The sequence below is a fragment of the Carassius gibelio genome, chromosome A3, assembly GCF_023724105.1.
Source record: "Carassius gibelio isolate Cgi1373 ecotype wild population from Czech Republic chromosome A3, carGib1.2-hapl.c, whole genome shotgun sequence".
In the NCBI taxonomy this organism is placed as follows: domain Eukaryota; kingdom Metazoa; phylum Chordata; class Actinopteri; order Cypriniformes; family Cyprinidae; genus Carassius; species Carassius gibelio.
The window spans coordinates 25,785,673-25,804,489 of record NC_068373.1 but is presented as its reverse complement, the minus strand read 5'-3'; the positions used below and the strand labels follow the sequence as shown (position 1 = coordinate 25,804,489).

Here is an 18,817-nt window from a genome sequence, read left to right as displayed (position 1 = left end):
CCAAACAGCAGCATCCACCACCGAAAGCAATAACCGCCTTCATTGTTACGTCTGCTCGTTCTGTGGTGCAAGTAATAAAAAAAAAATAGGAAAATGATTATATTCGGTAGCTTCTCCTACTTTTCTTAGTGACGTATAGTGCTAGTTTATCAGGAAGTGACTTTTTTTTTTTGTTCTCTTTGACTTTGTGCTTGTTCGCAAATGTTTTGTGCGATATTCCAATTTTTCGCATAAGTTAAATTCGCAACTTTAAATGAAAACCCGGCTAGTAAGTGCATGCTGGAATATATGTCAGATGAAAAAAAAAAAACATAAGACTTATACTCTGGAAAAGTTACATAGTAAACATAATTAAGTACGTTGTTGAACTACAGCTCCCCAGTTATAGTCCAGCTCATTTGAGATCAAGTTCGAGACCCAAAGAACTTTGAGTTCTAGTCAAGACTGAGACTGGAAAAGGGTTGAATCTTAAGTTCAACACCATGAAAATATGGTCTTGAACTTGGTTTCTAGGAACAAGAACATGAAAACACGATCTTTAAGGACCAAGACCAAGAGCATGAAAATATGGTCTTGAACTCATACTCAAGCACTGAGACTTGGAAATGTGATCTTGGACTGAGATTGAGACCATGAGAATATAGTCTTTGACTTTGGCTTAATGTGGACTCTGTCTTGTCAAATTCGACCCTCGTCCGCTCTTGGTTTTGACCCAGACTAGATTGAGTTGCTTAATACGTGTCTGCAATCAAAGTGAGTATCAGTTAGGCCGTGATTTGTCTCTCTTGTGAGACCCTCAGAAATGTATCTGCGACCTCAATAAATGGTGTCATGAGGGCACGGCCTTAAACGATTTTAAGAGTAACCTTGTTGTCTCTGAAATGTCTAATTGACTTTTTTTTTTCACAGCGAGCCACACTAATCTATCCATTTCTTATTTAGAACTCACTTTATCATTTTTATTTTAGTCTTTGTGAGCTAAAACGTTGTCTTTATCCTCTTCTTTCCCTCCACTTCACCTTCAAGTATCCTAATCTCACGTGGATTCACTTCTGTCTTAATATCATTGTCAGAAATGTCTGTCTTTTGAGTTATTTTTTTGGCACTTTTGTTGTTTTTCTTTCTCCTCACTGTTCGTCTCCGTCCTCTTACGTCCTGCTGTCTGTCTGTCCTGTGCGTTCTCAGAACTGGGCTGTTCACTCCAGATCTGGCGTTTGAAGCCATCGTGAAAAAGCAGATCATTAAGCTGAAAGAGCCCTGTCTGAAATGTATCGATCTGGTCATTCAGGAGCTCATCAACACAGTCAGGCAGTGCACCAACAAGGTACTGCAGTACTCCAGCCTGGCCACAGGGGGGGCTTCTTGTGAGGGGGTCCCACTACACCTTTCAGTGAAAAGCACAGAGGGAGAGTCGGAGGTTGAACGTGTTTGTGTGTTGTGCGACCCCCTTAGCCCCCCCGACTGCTGTGTGCGCTGGTTCTGCTGTCGTGTGTTGGGGTGTTGTGACGGTCTTGTGAAAAGGAGATGAGCGGAGAATTTCACTCTCTGTTCATCTGCGGTCTCAAAGGGACGAGCCAGGGGTGCTGCAACATCCTAAACGTCTCCGTTGCCAAGTGTCAACATCAAAATTTAAGGCCTTTTTGAGGCCCATTCACACCAATTCTGAAATTTATGTTCAAAAACTTATATTAAGTATAGGGAGATTGTTCAGCTGTCTTAATGATTCCAGTAATTGATCACATTATTAATCAAATAAAACTTGACTGTAGCATACTTAAAAAAAAGAAGCATTTATTAAAGAAATAATATGCTTTAAAAGAATATAGTTAATGTTTTCCAATGCTTAATTGCATGTTATTTGCAATTGAGTGAAAATTTATTATAGTACAAATTTGTATTATATGCATTTAGGTTTTTCTTTTTTTTTACTAGTTTAATTAAGACTTAAGTACATCTGTTTATGCAATTTCATAATTGCTTCACTGAGACTACATTATGAGTCTTTTTCACCAGTTCAAATTAATTTGAGAGTCGTTTTCACAGATTAATTGCAAGAGTCAGTTTATAAGAGTCATCTGTTCAAAAATCAGACTGGTTGTGTTACATGTAAAAAAAAAAAAAAAAAAATATATATATATATATATATATATATATATACTGTGTAGTAGCATTGTAGTAGTGAATATTTTTGTTGTGGAAAAATGCAAATATTTTAGATTAGTTATATTGGACCTCGGAGTGAACTAGCTTTTCAAGTTTTTTTTTTATTTTTATTGTGCTGCAAAAAAATAAAAACATAATTCATGGATGTGAAAACCTGTGGCTCCCCCTTTTGGACCTAGTTTGTATCTGTTCATAGATAAGAAATGATTAATCAACTAAACTTCCTCTCTTTTTATTCTTCCCCTTCTTTCTCTTTTTCTTTCCCTTTTTAACACCTCAACACTTCTTCTCCCCCCTTCTATCACTGGCTTCCCCCTGACCCCCTCAGAACGGGGTTGTTCACCCCTGATCTGGCTTTTGAGACTATAGTGAAAAAACAGATCCGCAAACTGAAAGAGCCCAGCCTGAAATGTGTGGACCTGGTGGTGTCTGAACTCACCACCCTCGTCAGGAACTGTGCCAAGAAGGTAACCAGGAGCCGATCGAGAAAAGGCGGAGTCAAAATACTCCTCATCCCTCTATTTCCGTACGCTGCCGCCCACCTTCCCATTCAGCTTTCCACCTGTATGACTCAGCCACGCCCCCCACGCCACACCCATAATGTGTGTCTGGAATGTGTCCATGTGACTTGTCCAAAGCTCGTGTTCTGTTCCATAATGAGTCTTGCATTTCCATATCCCATGTGAATCCAATAAAAAACATTCAGATTGCTTTTAAAAATTTCCAAGCTGAATCAGCTTTAGAGCCCCAGATCCAGCATTTGTCAGTGGCACATCACCTTCTTTTACTCTGCTTTAGTAGAGCACCACTTAGCCTGAACCAATGACTGTAAAAGTAAAAGACACACAGTGACAGACTCTTTTCCTCCTGCCCCAGACACAAAAGGCTGCTGCTGTTGTCATAGCAACTAAAAACCCCATCACCTGCCATCTTGTGGTCATAGGTGGAACTGCAGTGCTTGATTCTTGATTCTGTCCTCCCTCTCCAATGTCACACATTCCTTTTCGAAAATTTCACATTCTTTTCTTTCTTGAATCTTTTTCACTCTCAGTTTTGGATTAGTGTTGGTGGGAATTTAATCTCAAACATGCGTTTCTGCATTTCACATGAAATTGTTTCACTTTTCAAGATTTATATGTTTAAATAACTAGGGATGGGAATCGTAAGAAGCGTACCAATTCTTGCTGTAGTTCCAATTCCACTTAAAGAGCAGGTCATATGGTATTTTAAAGTGTCCCCTACAACAGATTTAAGTGCATCCATGGACAGAAAACATTGTACATTTCTCAGAATATTCATTTAATATTAGAATCATTTTTCAGTATATTCAAGTTTTCAATTCAATTCAAGTTTATTTGTATAGTGCTTTTTACAATACAAAGCATTACAAAGCAACTTTACAGAAAATTAGGTTTCTATAATATTTATTAGTGGTGACTATATTGAATGATAATATTATAATAATCTTATAAATTAAAAAAAAATAAACAGTGCTATGCTGGTAACATTTGTCAAATGTATTCTTTGTCACAAATTGTTTTTATGCTTTTCTATATGTGTATATATCACTACACATTGTCATATTAACAGTAAATAAGTAATTGAACTGATTTATTGTGATTTATTGTAAACTGTTTGTTTTTCTTAATTACAATGGGTCCAATTTGGTCTCTTTAATATCTTTGTGCACAATCATTAGGTGTCGTGTTGCCATTGAATTGCAAAACACTTTTGCTGCTATTGACACAGTTAGGATTATTTTCAAGTCTGACGGACCCAAAAATTGCGACATTTTATTCCTTAAGCGAGTCTGTTGTTAATTCATTAAGTGAGTGAGCCATTAAAGGTCAACGAATTTGAGACTCATTTGACTGATTCATAAGAGGAGTCTGAAGAAATCACTTAAACATAACGTCTATTGCCTTGGTGCTGTAGATTCACCAGTGCAGTATTGTGGCCGTATCAGAAGAAGAACTCCTATAATAACTCTTAAAACAACCAAATATCAAAATCATTTGGCTATCGTATTTTACAGTCATATTCGTAACTGTTTCTCGACTCCCAACCCTAGCATCCCTTCAATTTGGTTTACTGCACTTAGAACGTAATTTATTGATTCACTGTCCATTCCTGACTGGGAGTGAATGCGATCTTACCTGCACAACTTGCTGAAAGACTCAAATCTGCATCTGTGTGTGTGTGTGTGCGAGTGTGTGCATTCCTGCTCTCTCTTGCATTGGTTCCTCTTGTGCATGGTGGCTTATCAAAAACTAGTCCTCACATCAACCTGTTTGAAAAGGTCTGTTTGTGGTTCGCGCTTACTGCTTTTACATCGCAGAATGTGTGTATTTGTGTGTGTGTGTGTTTGTGTTTGCACACGTGTGCGTGTGGCTATGTGTACATGCCGTAGCCTGCATCTATCTTGTGCTTTTCCCCCACAGCTAGGCTCTTACCCCAGACTGCGAGAAGAGACAGAGAGGATTGTCACTAATTACGTCAGAGAGAGAGAAAGCAAGACCAAGGACCAGGTGCGAGACTGCTGAGAGAGGATCCGCGTTTACTGTTGTTGTTTTTTTTTTTTTTTTCATTAATTTTCTTAATGTGGAAAATTGTTTTCTTTACCAGGTCCTTCAGCTGATTGACATTGAGCTGTCATACATCAACACCAACCATGAGGACTTCATTGGATTTGCAAAGTATGTGTAGCATACAGTGCAGCACATTCTGGGTTTCATTTCTCACCTTAAAGCTCGACTCTTAACCATAGGAGTGCTTTTTGCGCATTGGACTTTTGACTGTCTGCAGTGCAGTCTATTATTATAACTTATTTAGACAGGAAGTGGCCATGTGGCCAACATGTAAAGCAACCAGACACAGTTCACACTTTCAATGTGAGTTTATCTGAAAACACATTCAATTCTAAGAGCAGAACAGAATATGACAAGTTCTTCTTCTTCAAAAAAAATCTTTCAAAGGTTACATTTTTTTTTTTTTTTCGTTTTTGCTTAGGGGTGTGCTCATCAGTCTGTGGCCTTTTTTTTTTTTTTTTTTTTTTTTACAAATATATGTTAACTTTATATATATATATATATATATATATATATATATATATATATATATATATATATATATATATATATATATATATATATATATAATATGGTAATGGGACAGATGATCCATACATCTTCTTACATCCCCATGCTATTATATTTTCTTTGTTACTGGGGCATCACCAACGATATTTAGATGTAAATAGAATTTGTATATAGTTGTTTTCAACCTGTTAAAGAAATTCTGGAAGTCATATTTGGACTGTGTCTCCTGTTTACTGTCAGTGCAGTGGACTAAAAATATCAGATAAGCTCCTTATGCCTGTGCATTATGGCTAATTCATTGGACAACTTAAATGCACTAAAATTATTAGTGCATGTCTTTGACCTCTCAGACTAGTGTGCAACTAATGTCTGATTGCATGTGAAATATTTGCATGCTCAGATGGTTACTGTAGAGCATCCAAGAGTTGAGTTAAAGGGTGCCTACAAAATCAAGCCTGTCTGACCCTGCTCGCCCTGCGTGTCCCTATACGCATGCTGTGAGTTTGTCAGGGCGCCTCTGTTAACGGTTCTCATGCCGTCACTTTCAGTCTTGACTGCAGGCGGATGGATGACGGTACAATTCCAGGGTACAGCAACAACAGGTGCGCTAGTGCCCCCCTTAATCACCCAGACACATTTAGGCAGATGTTAATCAGACCACCCATCTCCTATTTTTTTTTTTTTCTACCGCCCTGCCTCAGAGCAGGATTAGTGCCAAGGAGGTTTACACAATAATCAGTTTATTTTATACAAGACAGCAGCATGCAGTCGGCGCATGTGTAATTGGTGTTCTCTGTCTGTTTTCTCCACTTGCAGCGCCCAGCAAAGGAATATTGTTAACAAGAAGAGGGCCGTTCCTAACCAGGTACACTTTTCTCTGCTTCCACATGCTTTTAAATCCACGTTGACACCCCTTGATTCCAAAACCATCACGCCCTCCACCATTCCAATTAAACACAAAAGGGCCTAACATTGAACCCTGAGAGACCCCGCCCACATCACCCCTTTTAATTTACCAGCTTTGATTGATTAAAAACAAAACAGTATTTTTCATCAAGGTATCTATGACTTATTTTTGCCTTTTACCACCCACAAAAAAAGAAAAAAAAAATCTGTTACATTGCATCCCCACAAAGAGTGTTTTTGTTTGAATGAGCAAGTAAGATTTGGGTAATTAAAAAAAAAAAGTTAATGTTTTGTTCTGCAACATAAATGACATACCTATTGTCATGAACAACTCTTTTATACATCAGATATGTTCTGACTGGCCGATATTGTGAAGCATCACGCTGTAATTTGTGTTGACAGCTTGAATTCTGTCACTTCACGCCTGGTTAAGACACAGTGTTGGTATTTACAGGATGTGTAACATTTCATTTGAATGAACATTGCTTGGTACTAAAGAAAAATAAGAAAAGATAGAAAAATAAAAGAGCCTGAAATGGGCTTTTCATGTATGAAGGTTTCAGTGGAAATGACATAAGCAACTTGAAAGTATGCTGTGTTATTAGACAGGGACATTCCCTTTCATTTCCTCCCACTTTTGAGAAACCCCGCTTTCACTAGCATCACAGCAGCACTAGCTGCTAGTAACACTGACGCATGACAAATGAGTAATCAATGCATTTTCTTTCAGTCTTGCCCTAATTGTATGCAAACTGCCTCTTTCTATTTGACGTGTAATTTAGAATGTGCATGGATCCAGCCTCGACAATGACACGACCTAGTAGATAATGCTGATCTGTGGTACTGTCAGTTAATCTAATTGCATGTAACTTTATGTTGCTCTCTCTCTCTCTCTCTCTCTCTCTCTCTCTCTCTTTCTCTGTATGTGTGTGTCTGCTTTTCTCACTGTGACTTTTTCTCTGGTCTTTGACTCACTCCATCACACCCTTGTCCCCATCCAACCTTTTCATTTCCAAACATGTCTTCCTTCACTGTCCTCGTGCATTGTCTTCCTTTCCTGGTTTTGCTTGTTTCTTGTGTCCCTGTCCCTCCTTATCACTGCAGGGTGAAATACTGGTAAGTACCATAAACCTACAAGCCACGCCCAGTTATAGGTCACCAGCACTCATCCAGTCAGGAGAACTGAGGCCGTAACAGGTCAAACAACTCTAATTACCAGTGTGGGTGGGATGTCTGTGTGAGTTATAAAGCTGATGGTTTTTCTTTCACCTTGCAGCTAGGGGGCCTGAGAGAAGGCGAAGCTGAGAAGGTATAGTCTGGTGGAAAAACCAAAATGGAACAAAAACCAGGAATACAAATTTCAATTATGGCTCGTTTTCAATTACAGTTACGACTAATCAGTAACTGACGTCAATTCCACCATAAAATGCCCACTGTAATTAGTGGCATCACCTAACATTCGGCGATTATAGAAATTAAACCGAGAGAACATTACTAACCATTCCTTTGAGAAGATGTCACAGTGCACCCTTAATTTCATATATGAGTGTATTTTAATGCATGAAAACATTTTATTTTTTTTTTAATTGAGAGAATGGAGTGAAATGGAGGCCTCGGTTGTCCTGTTTCTGGATGTGAGTCCTGGCAGCCCAGGCTGGGTGAGCAGAATTTGCCTTGTGGAGAATCAGCCTCTACGTCACCATGGGGATATGGTGGGTGGGCGGGGCCAAGAAAACTAGATTCATACTAGAGTGCCAAACTAAAAATTCAAGATAACATGTGGTGTCTGATTGGGGTTTCTTTACATGTAGGTAGTGTGCATTTTTAATGAACTAATCTATTTTTATAGATTTTTGAATGTATTTGCCATGAAGAGCTAATCACAATTATTTTCCACTGAAATGTGATTTCCTTTATACTAACATCAACGTCTGATTAGGACTGGGCTATATGGCTAAAAATATTTTCAGTATGTTTGAAACTTTTAATTATATTGAATCTCATTGCATCCATTTGTCAAGTACATTCAGAATTAAACGATAAATATCTAATTAACGTAATCAAGGCATGTTTTCTGTTTTTCACTAAATGAAGAGTAGCTATGTAACAATTAATAGTAATAAATAAGCATTTACCTTAAGATTTGTTTATTACCTTTTAATAATTACAAAGGGCATGAGCTTTTTTAAGGGGATGCACCATTGAATCACATTTTGGAGTTCTTTTCCCTAATCAATTGGCTCTAATTTAATAAATTAACGGCTCAACCTTAGCGAAATCCTTTCTGGGGCAAAGTTAATTGGGAGATTTCTATTGGGGTAATTAACAGTCGCCTCTCACAGGTAATCATCTAATCATCTCGTCTTTAATTCAAAATCATCACTTCTATCAACAAATTTCTGTTTAATGAAATCTCTGATCATATTTTGCCAACTCTTTGATTAACTTGTTGATAATTATGCATTTTAAATGTACATAATATTAGGATTAACTAAACGAGAAAACGAGAGGCAGAAGTCAGAATGTGCCACGTGGAAGAACGGTAAAATCCAAACACAACGGAAAATAGGGTCATGCTCTCATTTCTTTCAGTTGTGGGCGGCAAAAGGGTAATTGGATCCATGTTAGAGAATACAGAGCCCAAGCCAGGCTCTGACCACAAATATTTGCTGGGTTTCTGTTTTTGTAGTCGTTTGTTCAGATCGCTACAGTACTTCCTAGCATGAGATGCCTGAGCCGTAGTGTCCTGGTGTTTTTCTCTACTCATCAGTCTCTTTTGTCTTTTTCCCCTCTCAGAGATGGTTATCAGGTTTCTAGATTTAAGAAGGTTGATGGCATTTCCCCACCTAGGCAAACAATCTGTATAGCCTGTAATAGCTTTATGTCTGTGTTGTTTCTCTTGGCTCTGTCTAACTCTAACCCCCTCCTCTCACTTTCACTCTGTTTTTACGGAGAACAAAGCAAAACGGAAAGGGAGGAAAGGGATGGCACCTTCGGAATCCTTGTATTAGATTTTATTGTGACATTTATTTCTTAAATGGAAAGCGTTACGTGTCATTGATCCTGTCGGGTATTTACGATACAAGATGTAGTACCAGAAAGTAGCTGAAATGTGCGTTAATAATGGAAATAAGATTCATTTTGTTTCTGTTGACTCAATTTCTTTACCACTGAAATCTGAAAGCCCTTTCCCTCCCGTTTCCTTGACTAACCCTTCTCCAGCTCCTGTACCTTTTCTTAGCAAACAACCTCTGGTTGGGACCCGCTTACGTGTGTCTTCTTTCACCATTCCTTCCCGTTCAATAGCCTTTAATACTTGATTGTACGTCTTTCTTCATTTAACACCACTAACAGTATTCTCCTTTGTTTACCAGCATGTAGGCTTGTTTTTACTCACTAATTTGAGCCTAACATACCACTCCTAACCTTTGACCCCTGTTATCTGGCATCCAGTGGGTCTGGATGGCATCTGCTGTCACGTTGCCACAAGAACAACAAAAAAAATCCACAAGAACAACAAAATTGTTCCTTTGTTCTTTTATTGTTGCTCTATTTCAAGACTTAAAGACACCTACCCAGTGGTTTAGTTAGTGTATATTCAGATTTTCTAAAGTGTTTATCTGTAACTATGCTTTAATTGCGGCCTTATGTTCCGACTACATGCAGAGTACAGCTAGATACTACAGAGTCCAGTGGTTCCCAACTGGTGGAACGCAACCTAATGCTAAAATTATGCATATAATTTTGTATATCAGCTTTAAAAAAAAAAAAAAAAAACACTTTTAATCAAAAATCAGGGCATTTTCGCAATTACTGATACAACATTTTTTATGCATTAATGTTGGTAAATCGCACCTCTGCTGTTGTTCATGCAGTTGTGTTCATCACTTTTCCTGTTTAAAAATATTTATTTTTATGCTAATATGTTTGCATATTGATGGACTATATATGTATTGTCTATACTTCAGCAAATTTTCATTTAACAGTAGTCATTTCAATTGGAATCCCCGCATTCGTGAATTGCACGCGTGGGCGGAAGATTTCCACAAGCACATTTCGCAACTTCAACCTGTTCGCGCAGATTCGCTCTGTTTACAAACATAATGCTACTTGTTTTAAAAAAGAAATGAATTAATGTGTTATCCATTGCTAATATTAACAATGAAACTTAATAACAATTTACCTTTTTTTGTCTAATTTCTTTTTTTTTTTTTACAAAACAATGTACCATTTTTACCCGCAACAAAAATTCGAAACAATGGACCTTTTTTTTTTTTGCCTAAATTTATTTTTTTTAAACCAGTTGAGAACCACTGCTGTATTGTACAAAGCTGAGTTATTTAGTTAATCAAATTAGCCACTATAGAAGGCAACCAGACTTTAGTAGAGTTACACAAAATATTTCCACAACAGGTAAGGCCTGCACAGTAAGGTTTTCAGGATTGATCAGCATAGGACACAAGCTTCCAGCACAAAGACTGTTGAATGTACATGTGTGGATCTCATAACTGTTTCCCCACTCTTTTGGCATGCCCTACACCCTCCGCCCCCCTCCTCCCTCTGTCCCACAGGTAATCCGTAAAGGCTGGCTAACCCTCAACATCAGCATTATGAAGGGCGGCTCCAAGGAGTACTGGTTCATCCTGACGGCCGAATCGCTCTCCTGGTATAAGGATGAGGAGGTGAGATATGTTCTTCATTTCTCTTTTGCAGTCCCTCCCCCTGTGGCTTCAGCTTAAAATCAGCTCCACTCAAGTTGGGCTCGAGCGCCATGTGTGTTTGAAATTAGTGCAAACGTTAGCTGTTTTCCAGAGTTCCTGTGGCTTGACTGGTAGAATGTGGTGCTAGTAACATCAAGGCCTTGGGTTTTATTTCCAGGGAGTACATACATTTATGAATGTGTACTTGAGTGCATTTGGCAGATGCTCCAAAGCAACTTCAATGTAAACGTCTCAATTCATTCCCCAAGAGAGATTGTTTATATGTAAAATCCCCCCATCCAGGAGCGAATGGTAGAGTCCATTTGCTTGAGCCACGGGTGTGTGTGTCCCTGCCCAGCCTAACCAATGTGCGGACTACTGTTCAGCTGCAGCATGATGAACAGGTAGTCTGAACACTGGGCAGGCGGGGGGGAGGAAAGAGGGCGGCTGGACCGCAGGTCACTGCCCCGAGGACCGCACACGACTGCAGGGGAGAGTAAACAGTACAGACAGAAACACTGATAAAGCATCAATCCTACTTAACCCATCGAAAACATGTTTATCTCACTACTTACTTAAAATAGAGTAATAAGAAATATTTCCAAAATAAATGAAGGTTGTAATAGAATCATTAAGATGTTTGGATCGTAACTTTGTTTCAGCAGCAAGTTTAGTTCCTATAAATCTGATTCTCAATATTGTAAAACTGTCAGAAATACTGATATTTCAAGTGTAAAGGAGGATTTATATAATTTACTGTATTAACATTGTATTAAAATAACAAGTCTAATGAAAATCATTGTGAATTATTAGGGAATGACAAAATTATGAAAGAAAAATGGCAAAAAAAAGTGCAAGAGTAAAATATTGGCGGGCTTAATTCTCATGAAAATAATGCTACAGTGAAATAGGTTTCGTATTTTTACTGTAAAAATATAACCTCTTTTGATTTTGGAGTGAAATGTGCTGGTTTTGTTTAGATTTTTACTTTTAAAAAGCTTTTTGTACCGAGTAATGAAGGCACACAAAGAATCAAGTAATTGAAGCTGGTCGTCATAAGCCCCAAAAAATGTATATTAAATATACTATGAATCTTAACATAATGAAATCAGTTGTAACAACGTCAGTGGCTATCCCAACATTACTTCTTGATCATAAGGAGTTAATTTCAAACGTATATATTTGGTATACTCACATGTCCGCTGCTGCGTGGCAAATGCATATTCCAGGCCTCTGTAGTTTCTTCACGAGGAATACAGATCGCTTTGCCATCATGGCTCCATTTTCGAATTCTGAACCGAGTGCAGTTTTCGCTCTTTATCGTTGTTTTATGAATAACACTGAGAATTATTCCTTTAGCAGTGGTTTTCGAAGTAAAGAGAAAGCGATAAATGAAGAAAAGAGAGGACGAAAGTAAAAAAAAAAAAGGGACGAAAGAAGAGGCAAAGTGACGTGGCAAGCGCACTGAAGTGTTCCAGCCGGGATCCGACTTTGGAATTTGCAGGAAATCGTACTGGGTTACTGGGGGTTGTTGTGTGTGTATATGAATGTGTGTGTGTGTGTGTGTGTTGGGGGCAGGGAAGTGTTCCTCTGAGTGATGTAACTGTTGGGGCCGTAGCTGCGCAGACATAAACGTTTCCAGATGCTGCTTCTCAACTCAACAGAACGAGTTGGCCGCAATAGTCCTCATCCAGACTCCCCCTCTTCTTTTGATTTTCTCTCTCTGTCTCACATCCCCCTCTCTCGCTTGGCAACCTGGTGGTCCTTCTTTAAAGGGACAGTTCACTTCAAAACGAAAATGTGGTCATTAACTCCCTTTCATGTTATTCCAAACCCATGTGATCCCAAAAGAAGATGTTTTGAAAAAATTAAAGTGGCACTTTTCTGTACGTCCATTGTTCTAGATTGTATTCAGAAGCTCAGAACTTTTAGAGCAGCTTTTGATACCTCTGTGAAGTGCTTTATAAAATTGTCATAACTCTTCCTCTCTCATCTCGCTCTACTAGGAAAAAGAGAAGAAATACATGCTTCCTCTGGACAACCTGAAGCTCAGAGACGTGGAGAAAGGCTTTATGTCTACCAAGCACATTTTTGGAGTCTTCAACACCGAGCAAAGGTCAGTGCTGACTGCAGCTCTCTATGTTGGTGTATTTGTGTTTGGCGTTCGGCCACTTTATGTATCCGATCCCCCTCGCAGGAACGTCTATAAGGACTTGCGTCAGATCGAGCTGGCCTGTGATACGCAGGAGGACATGGACAGCTGGAAAGCCTCTTTTCTCCGAGCAGGCGTTTACCCTGAGAAAGATCAGGTACTAAAGTTCAATCTGAACACATGAACAATCTAAAGCACTCCGTGTTCCATTATTGAGAGTTTCGTCTACACCTTTAACTTTCATGATGGGATGTATACAAATAAAACTGAACATTTAATGGGAAATAATGAAGGATAGGACTTTTGGTACCAGGATTTATTTGTCACTTACACTTACACAGTCTCTTATGCTCACCAAGGCTGTGTTTATTGCAAAAATACAGTAGAAAAATAATTGTGAAATAATAATAATACAATTATTTTCTAATAATCTTTTCCTCTTCAGCACCATTACTCCAGTCTTCAGTGTCACATGATCCTTCAAAAATTATCTTATATGCTGATTCGTTGCTCGAGAAACATTTCTTATTATTATCACTGCTGAAAACAGTTGTGTTGCTTAATATTTTGTAGAAATCATGGTACATTTTTTTCAGGATTCTTGAATGAATAGAAAGTTCAAAGAAAAGAAAAAAATATATATATACATGTATGTATGTATGTATGTATATATGTATGTGTATATATATGTATATATGTATATGTACAGTACAGAACAAAATTTTGGAAACATTACTATTTTTTTGGTTTTTGAAAGAAGTTTCTTTTGCTCATCAAGCCTGCATTTATTTGATCAAAAATACAGAAAAAAAAATTAATATTGTGATATATTATTAAAATTTTAAATAATTGTTTTTACATTTATTATACTTTAAATTATAATTTATTTCTGTGATGCAAAGCTGAATTTTTAGGATCATTATCACATGATCCATTAGAAATCATTCTAATATGATGATTCATTATCAAAGTTGGAAACAGTTCTGCTGCTTAATATTTTTTCAGAACATGTGATACTTTTTTAGGATACTTTGATGAATAAAAAGTAAAAAAAAAAAAAAAAAAAGACGCTATGTTTTTAAAATATATATATTTTGTAATAAAAATATACACTACTGGTCAGTAATTTGGGGTCATTCATTTTTTTTCTTTTTTTAAAATAAAATCTTTTTTCTTTCTTTTCTTTTAAATAAAAACAATACTTTTATTCGGCAAGGGTGTGTTAAATTGCTAAAAAGTGATTTTTTTTTTAATAAATGCAGTTCTTTTTAACCTTTTATTCATCAAATATATTAGACAGCAGAACTGTTTCCAACACTCATAATAAATCAGAATATTAGAATGATTGCTAAATGATAGGGCTAGGACAACGCGTCGAGGTCATCGATGACGTCAACGCAAAAAATACGTTGGCGCAAAATATGCCCATCGATTCGTCGGCCTGTTTTTATTTCTCTAAAAAACCTTTGCAAAACGTTTACCTTATGTGCGCTGAATATACGCGATGGCCGGATGAACATTCTGTCCAAAGTTATATAACCAATCCAGGGGGGTTTTTTTGGCGGCTGTCAAAGCCTTTTTTGATCGGTGAGTGATGTAGAATGACAGGGCGCATACGAGAGAGAGCCCCGGCTGCGCACGCACACTCACAGTCTTCAAACTACACGAGCGCTGTCTTGCTCTCTCTCTCTCTCTGTCTCTCTCTTTCTCTCTCTGTCTCTCTCTCTCTCTCTCTCTCTCTCTCTCTCTCTCTCTCTCTCTCTCTTACTCTCTCTCTCCCTCGTGCATATTAACCAAAATCATTAGACACGATAGAAAAAGGGCGGAACGCCAAAGTTTCACATGGAGCATTCGGAGATTTTTTTTTTCTCCATGACAGGCTGCTGGCTCCCAGTGTTTTTTTTTTTTTTTTTTTTTTTTTTGGAAAAGCACTCTCTGTATTACATTAAAGCCCTCAAGTTTACACTGGTTACTGTATTCTTTCAATTGCTCTAAACAAGTATTTTGGGTGACCTTTTTTATTGAATGCTAGACATCAAGTTGTTGTTATTTTCATCTGAAAGAAGCACTTTTTTTTTAGTAAGCTGGGCCCTATGTGTTCAGTAAGCTTGTTTCAGTAAGCTATGTGTTTTCAAGGTTTCAAGGTTTTATTGAATGCTATCTCTACACAAGTGCAAAGTAATGCATTCTTACTCAGTCTTTTATTTTGTAATTTTAAGAGCAGTAAACATATATTACAATTTTAAGGAATTCATGTTTTTTTTCATTCAGATATGTAAATTAACATGTATAAATTGTTAGTAGTCAATTAATGGGGAGATAGTCTGAATCGAATTGGTCTGAAAAAATTAATCGTTAGATTAATCGATGCATTGAAAAAATAATCGCTAGATTAATTGTTTAAAAAATAATCGTTTATCCCAGCCCTACTAAATGATCATGTGATAGACTGGATATTACATGTGACTCTGAAGGCTGGAGTATTGATGCTGAAAATTCAGCTTTGCATCACAAACAAATATTTTTTGAAGAAACTTCACAACAAACTTCTTTCAAAAACTAATTAAAAATAGTAATGTTTTCAAACTTTTGGTCTGTGCTGTATATATATATGTATATGCAGTTTGTTAAAGACAGGCATGCTTTTGTTATTACTATACTATTACTTTTGCCCAAGCAACAAGCCAGAAACACTAACACTGCACTTGTATCATGTATTAAAGATACAGATCACTTTAGATGTTGTCGTTAAAATTCATGAAATGTCTTAAACTTAGATCAAAGGCAACAGATGAAATAAGAAGTGATTGTAAAGAAACTGAGATGTGTGTGTTGTGTAGGTGGAGTCAGAAGATGCCGCTCCAGCCGACACCTTCTCCATGGACCCTCAGCTGGAGAGGCAGGTGGAGACCATCCGTAACCTGGTGGACTCCTACACTTGTATCGTCAACAAAACCATCCGAGACCTCATGCCCAAGACTATCATGCATCTCATGATCAACAGCGTACGTGCACAACCCCTTGTGTTTTAAGCTGTTTATCTCGAAACATTGATTGTACTTTCCTTCCTGTTCTGTCCCCAGGCGAAAGACTTCATCCACTCGGAGCTGCTGGCGTACCTGTACTCCTCAGGAGATCAGAACAGTCTGATGGAGGAGTCTGCTGACCAGGCCCAGCGCAGAGATGAGATGCTGCGTATGTACCACGCCATAAAAGAGGCCCTCAACATCATCGGTGACATCAGCACCAGCACTGTGTCCACTCCTGCGCCTCCGCCCGTCAATGACAACTGGATTCCAGAGAATAGGTTAGAAAATGAACAGCATGCTGCTGTCTGGAAAGGAATTACAGTCCCGTTACTGTGGCTTTCTGTGTTTAGAATGAAATATGAACACGGGCCTCTCTGGTCGGGTTTGCTGTCACTTTTCTGTGATTTTTGGACACAATCAGAATGATTGTTCTATTCATTTCATTCTATTCATCTTTGCTGATGAAGAATAACTGTGCTTTGTGTACATGCTCATAATCGTAAAGACTCTTGTTGTTAAAACATCAAACAGTTTGGTTACAGACAGGCTGAACAGGCTTTCAATGATTTGTCCTTTTTTGGAGGTCTGACAATTCACCCATTTGACCCATAGTACACTGAGATGCAACCTAGAGAGTAAAGACAGTGAAAAGTTTATAATTGAAAAAGTTAGTTTTTTCCACTTTATCCTACATAAATGATATCAACCCCTATAACAATGGGTCTTCACATTATTTTGTCCAGCCCATGTATTCCTTGGTGTTTTGACCACAAGTGTGTGTGTGTAGAAATTATCTGATGGCACACACTACATCATAATACTGTAAAACTGACAGCTTCACGATATTGAGTCACATGGGTTCCTGTACATGATGGATTATGGGGTACATTTGGCTTCAAATACTGCTCCAATATGCTATTAGACGTAGTGTGGATCTAAAGTGCAACAAGTGCACTGAGCTTTGGCATTCATTGGACCTGGGAAAGTTTTGTGTATTTATTATGCAAAATGTGGGACAGGCCATAACCCTTTAAAGGCCCCAATATAATTAAAGTGAAATTAAAGAACAAACTGTTGTAAGTTTGTAACCTTGAACAAATATGTTTGGAGTTTGTTTCAGGATTTTGAAACTGCTTGCCAAAGTGAACTTTCTGGAAAACTTTATATAAATGTATATACTATATATTATTGCATCGCATCACACAGTGCTGCCAAAGCTGGATTTGTCATGTCACACTGCACTGCATCCAGCATAGACAGCATCACCTGATTATAATGAATTCTATTGTCTTTTATTGTGTCAGTTCCCATCATGCCGCTCGCGTAGATGGTGTAGGTAAGGTGAAAGCAAAGAATTTGCCATAAGTATTTTAGGCCTTAAGAGTAGTGTACTTCATAAACGTGTTTTAGTGTACTATTTAAACCTGTTAATTGTCACCCCGTCCCGTATACGGGACGCCTACGTTGACTATACTATATTACAATCAAATCTAATCTAATCTTGACAAACTATATATCGTTGGAAAGGTCTAAGATGTGTATTTTCCCAATATTTTTTGTTAAAAATTATGTAGGAAAAGTAATAGATGAATTTATGACAAGAGTGCACCCTCAGAAATCTACATTACAAAAGGACTTTTGACCTTTGTTTAAAAATAAGACTTCCTCGTTGCCTTTTTCTCTATCACATTTTAGAAATCATCAGAAGTTATATATCACTTGAAAACATAAAATCTCAAAATTCATCCTTCAAAACCCTTTTTAAAATCAGACATTGCATTACCATGTAAATGGTACATCAAAATCATGTTACAAAATGTTTTCAATCATGAATTATAAAAATTTAGGTTTGTATCATGCACATTCATCTCTATCTTCAAAAACGTGAGTGACCGTTAACAGGTTAACTGTTTTAATATTTTATTATAATACTTCTTTTCCTGTCCTTTGTAGCCCCAACACCCAGCGCAGACCGCCTACATCGGCCCCGCCCCCCAGCAGACCTCCAGCAGTGCGAGGTCCAACACCAGGCCCACCCACCCTTAACCCCACCCCCTCCTTTGGAGGTCCACCTATTCCCAATCGCCCAGGCCAGCCCATTAATGCCTTCGGCAACCTGGATCCTTTCAGTGCGCCTCCACTGATCCCCTCCCGCCCTGCCCGCATCCCTCCGGGCATCCCCAGGTAAGACACTTAACCATCCGTCACCTCCGTGAAGATATGTAGACTCGCTGTGCCTGTGAGAACGAGCATCTTGTGCCTGAAGCTCAGAGGAGTGAACGTTTGTTTAAGGAAAAAAAAAACAAACAAAAAAAACATTTGAACAAGGTTTGACTGATGTACTGTTTCTTCAACTCTTATTCTTCATTTACTGTCAGTTGCATGCAGATATTTTCTTCTGTCCCATGCTGCTACTAATATTATTAATAAAAACCAATTTTACCTCATTTCCTTCTCAGCATAATCTTTCCAGTGATATTATTTTCCTGTTTTGATCTCCTCTCATCTCTTCCTTTCTTCTACTCCTCTCTACTCATTTAGTGTCATCTTTTCCTCTCTTAATATCTGTTCTCAACTATCCTCATCTAGATTTCTCTCCTCAACACTTCTATTCTCGTCTCTTTTCTGTTCTAATCTTATCTCTTATTGTGCTTTCTCACGTTGTCTCATCTGGCATTTTCTTATCTCATCTGTTCTGCATCTCCTCCTGTCCTTTCTGCCTTGTCTCATTTCTTTTCTTCTGTCCTCTTCATCTCTCATTTAGTCTCA

The 18,817-nt window shown here is 37.9% G+C and overlaps 1 protein-coding gene and 1 long non-coding RNA gene across 10 annotated transcripts in view; one reads left to right on the top strand and one right to left on the bottom strand.

Moving 5' to 3' along the window:
* Nucleotides 1-18,817, top strand: part of dnm2a (dynamin 2a) — a 48,164-nt gene that overhangs the window by 22,995 nt on the left and 6,352 nt on the right. For 3 of the 9 annotated variants that reach the window (XM_052552712.1, XM_052552706.1, XM_052552704.1), the window contains exons 10-20: nucleotides 1,186-1,324; nucleotides 4,605-4,691; nucleotides 4,789-4,859; nucleotides 6,078-6,126; nucleotides 7,444-7,476; nucleotides 10,739-10,849; nucleotides 12,874-12,983; nucleotides 13,065-13,176; nucleotides 15,860-16,024; nucleotides 16,103-16,326; nucleotides 18,002-18,232. In XM_052552712.1, coding sequence (XP_052408672.1) covers nucleotides 1,186-1,324; nucleotides 4,605-4,691; nucleotides 4,789-4,859; nucleotides 6,078-6,126; nucleotides 7,444-7,476; nucleotides 10,739-10,849; nucleotides 12,874-12,983; nucleotides 13,065-13,176; nucleotides 15,860-16,024; nucleotides 16,103-16,326; nucleotides 18,002-18,232 — 1,332 coding nt within the window. Of the gene's footprint in view, nucleotides 1-1,185; nucleotides 1,325-2,491; nucleotides 2,631-4,604; nucleotides 4,692-4,788; nucleotides 4,860-6,077; nucleotides 6,127-7,271; nucleotides 7,284-7,443; nucleotides 7,477-10,738; nucleotides 10,850-12,873; nucleotides 12,984-13,064; nucleotides 13,177-15,859; nucleotides 16,025-16,102; nucleotides 16,327-18,001; nucleotides 18,233-18,817 lie in introns of all 9 variants that reach the window. The other 6 variants (XM_052552710.1, XM_052552713.1, XM_052552705.1 and 3 more) reach the window with 5 other exon arrangements.
* On the bottom strand, nucleotides 9,690-12,823 carry LOC127953531 (uncharacterized). The gene is made up of 2 exons (XR_008153301.1): nucleotides 12,063-12,823; nucleotides 9,690-11,351 (listed from the first exon to the last, which is right to left on the bottom strand). It is a non-coding gene; the product is annotated as an uncharacterized LOC127953531 (long non-coding RNA).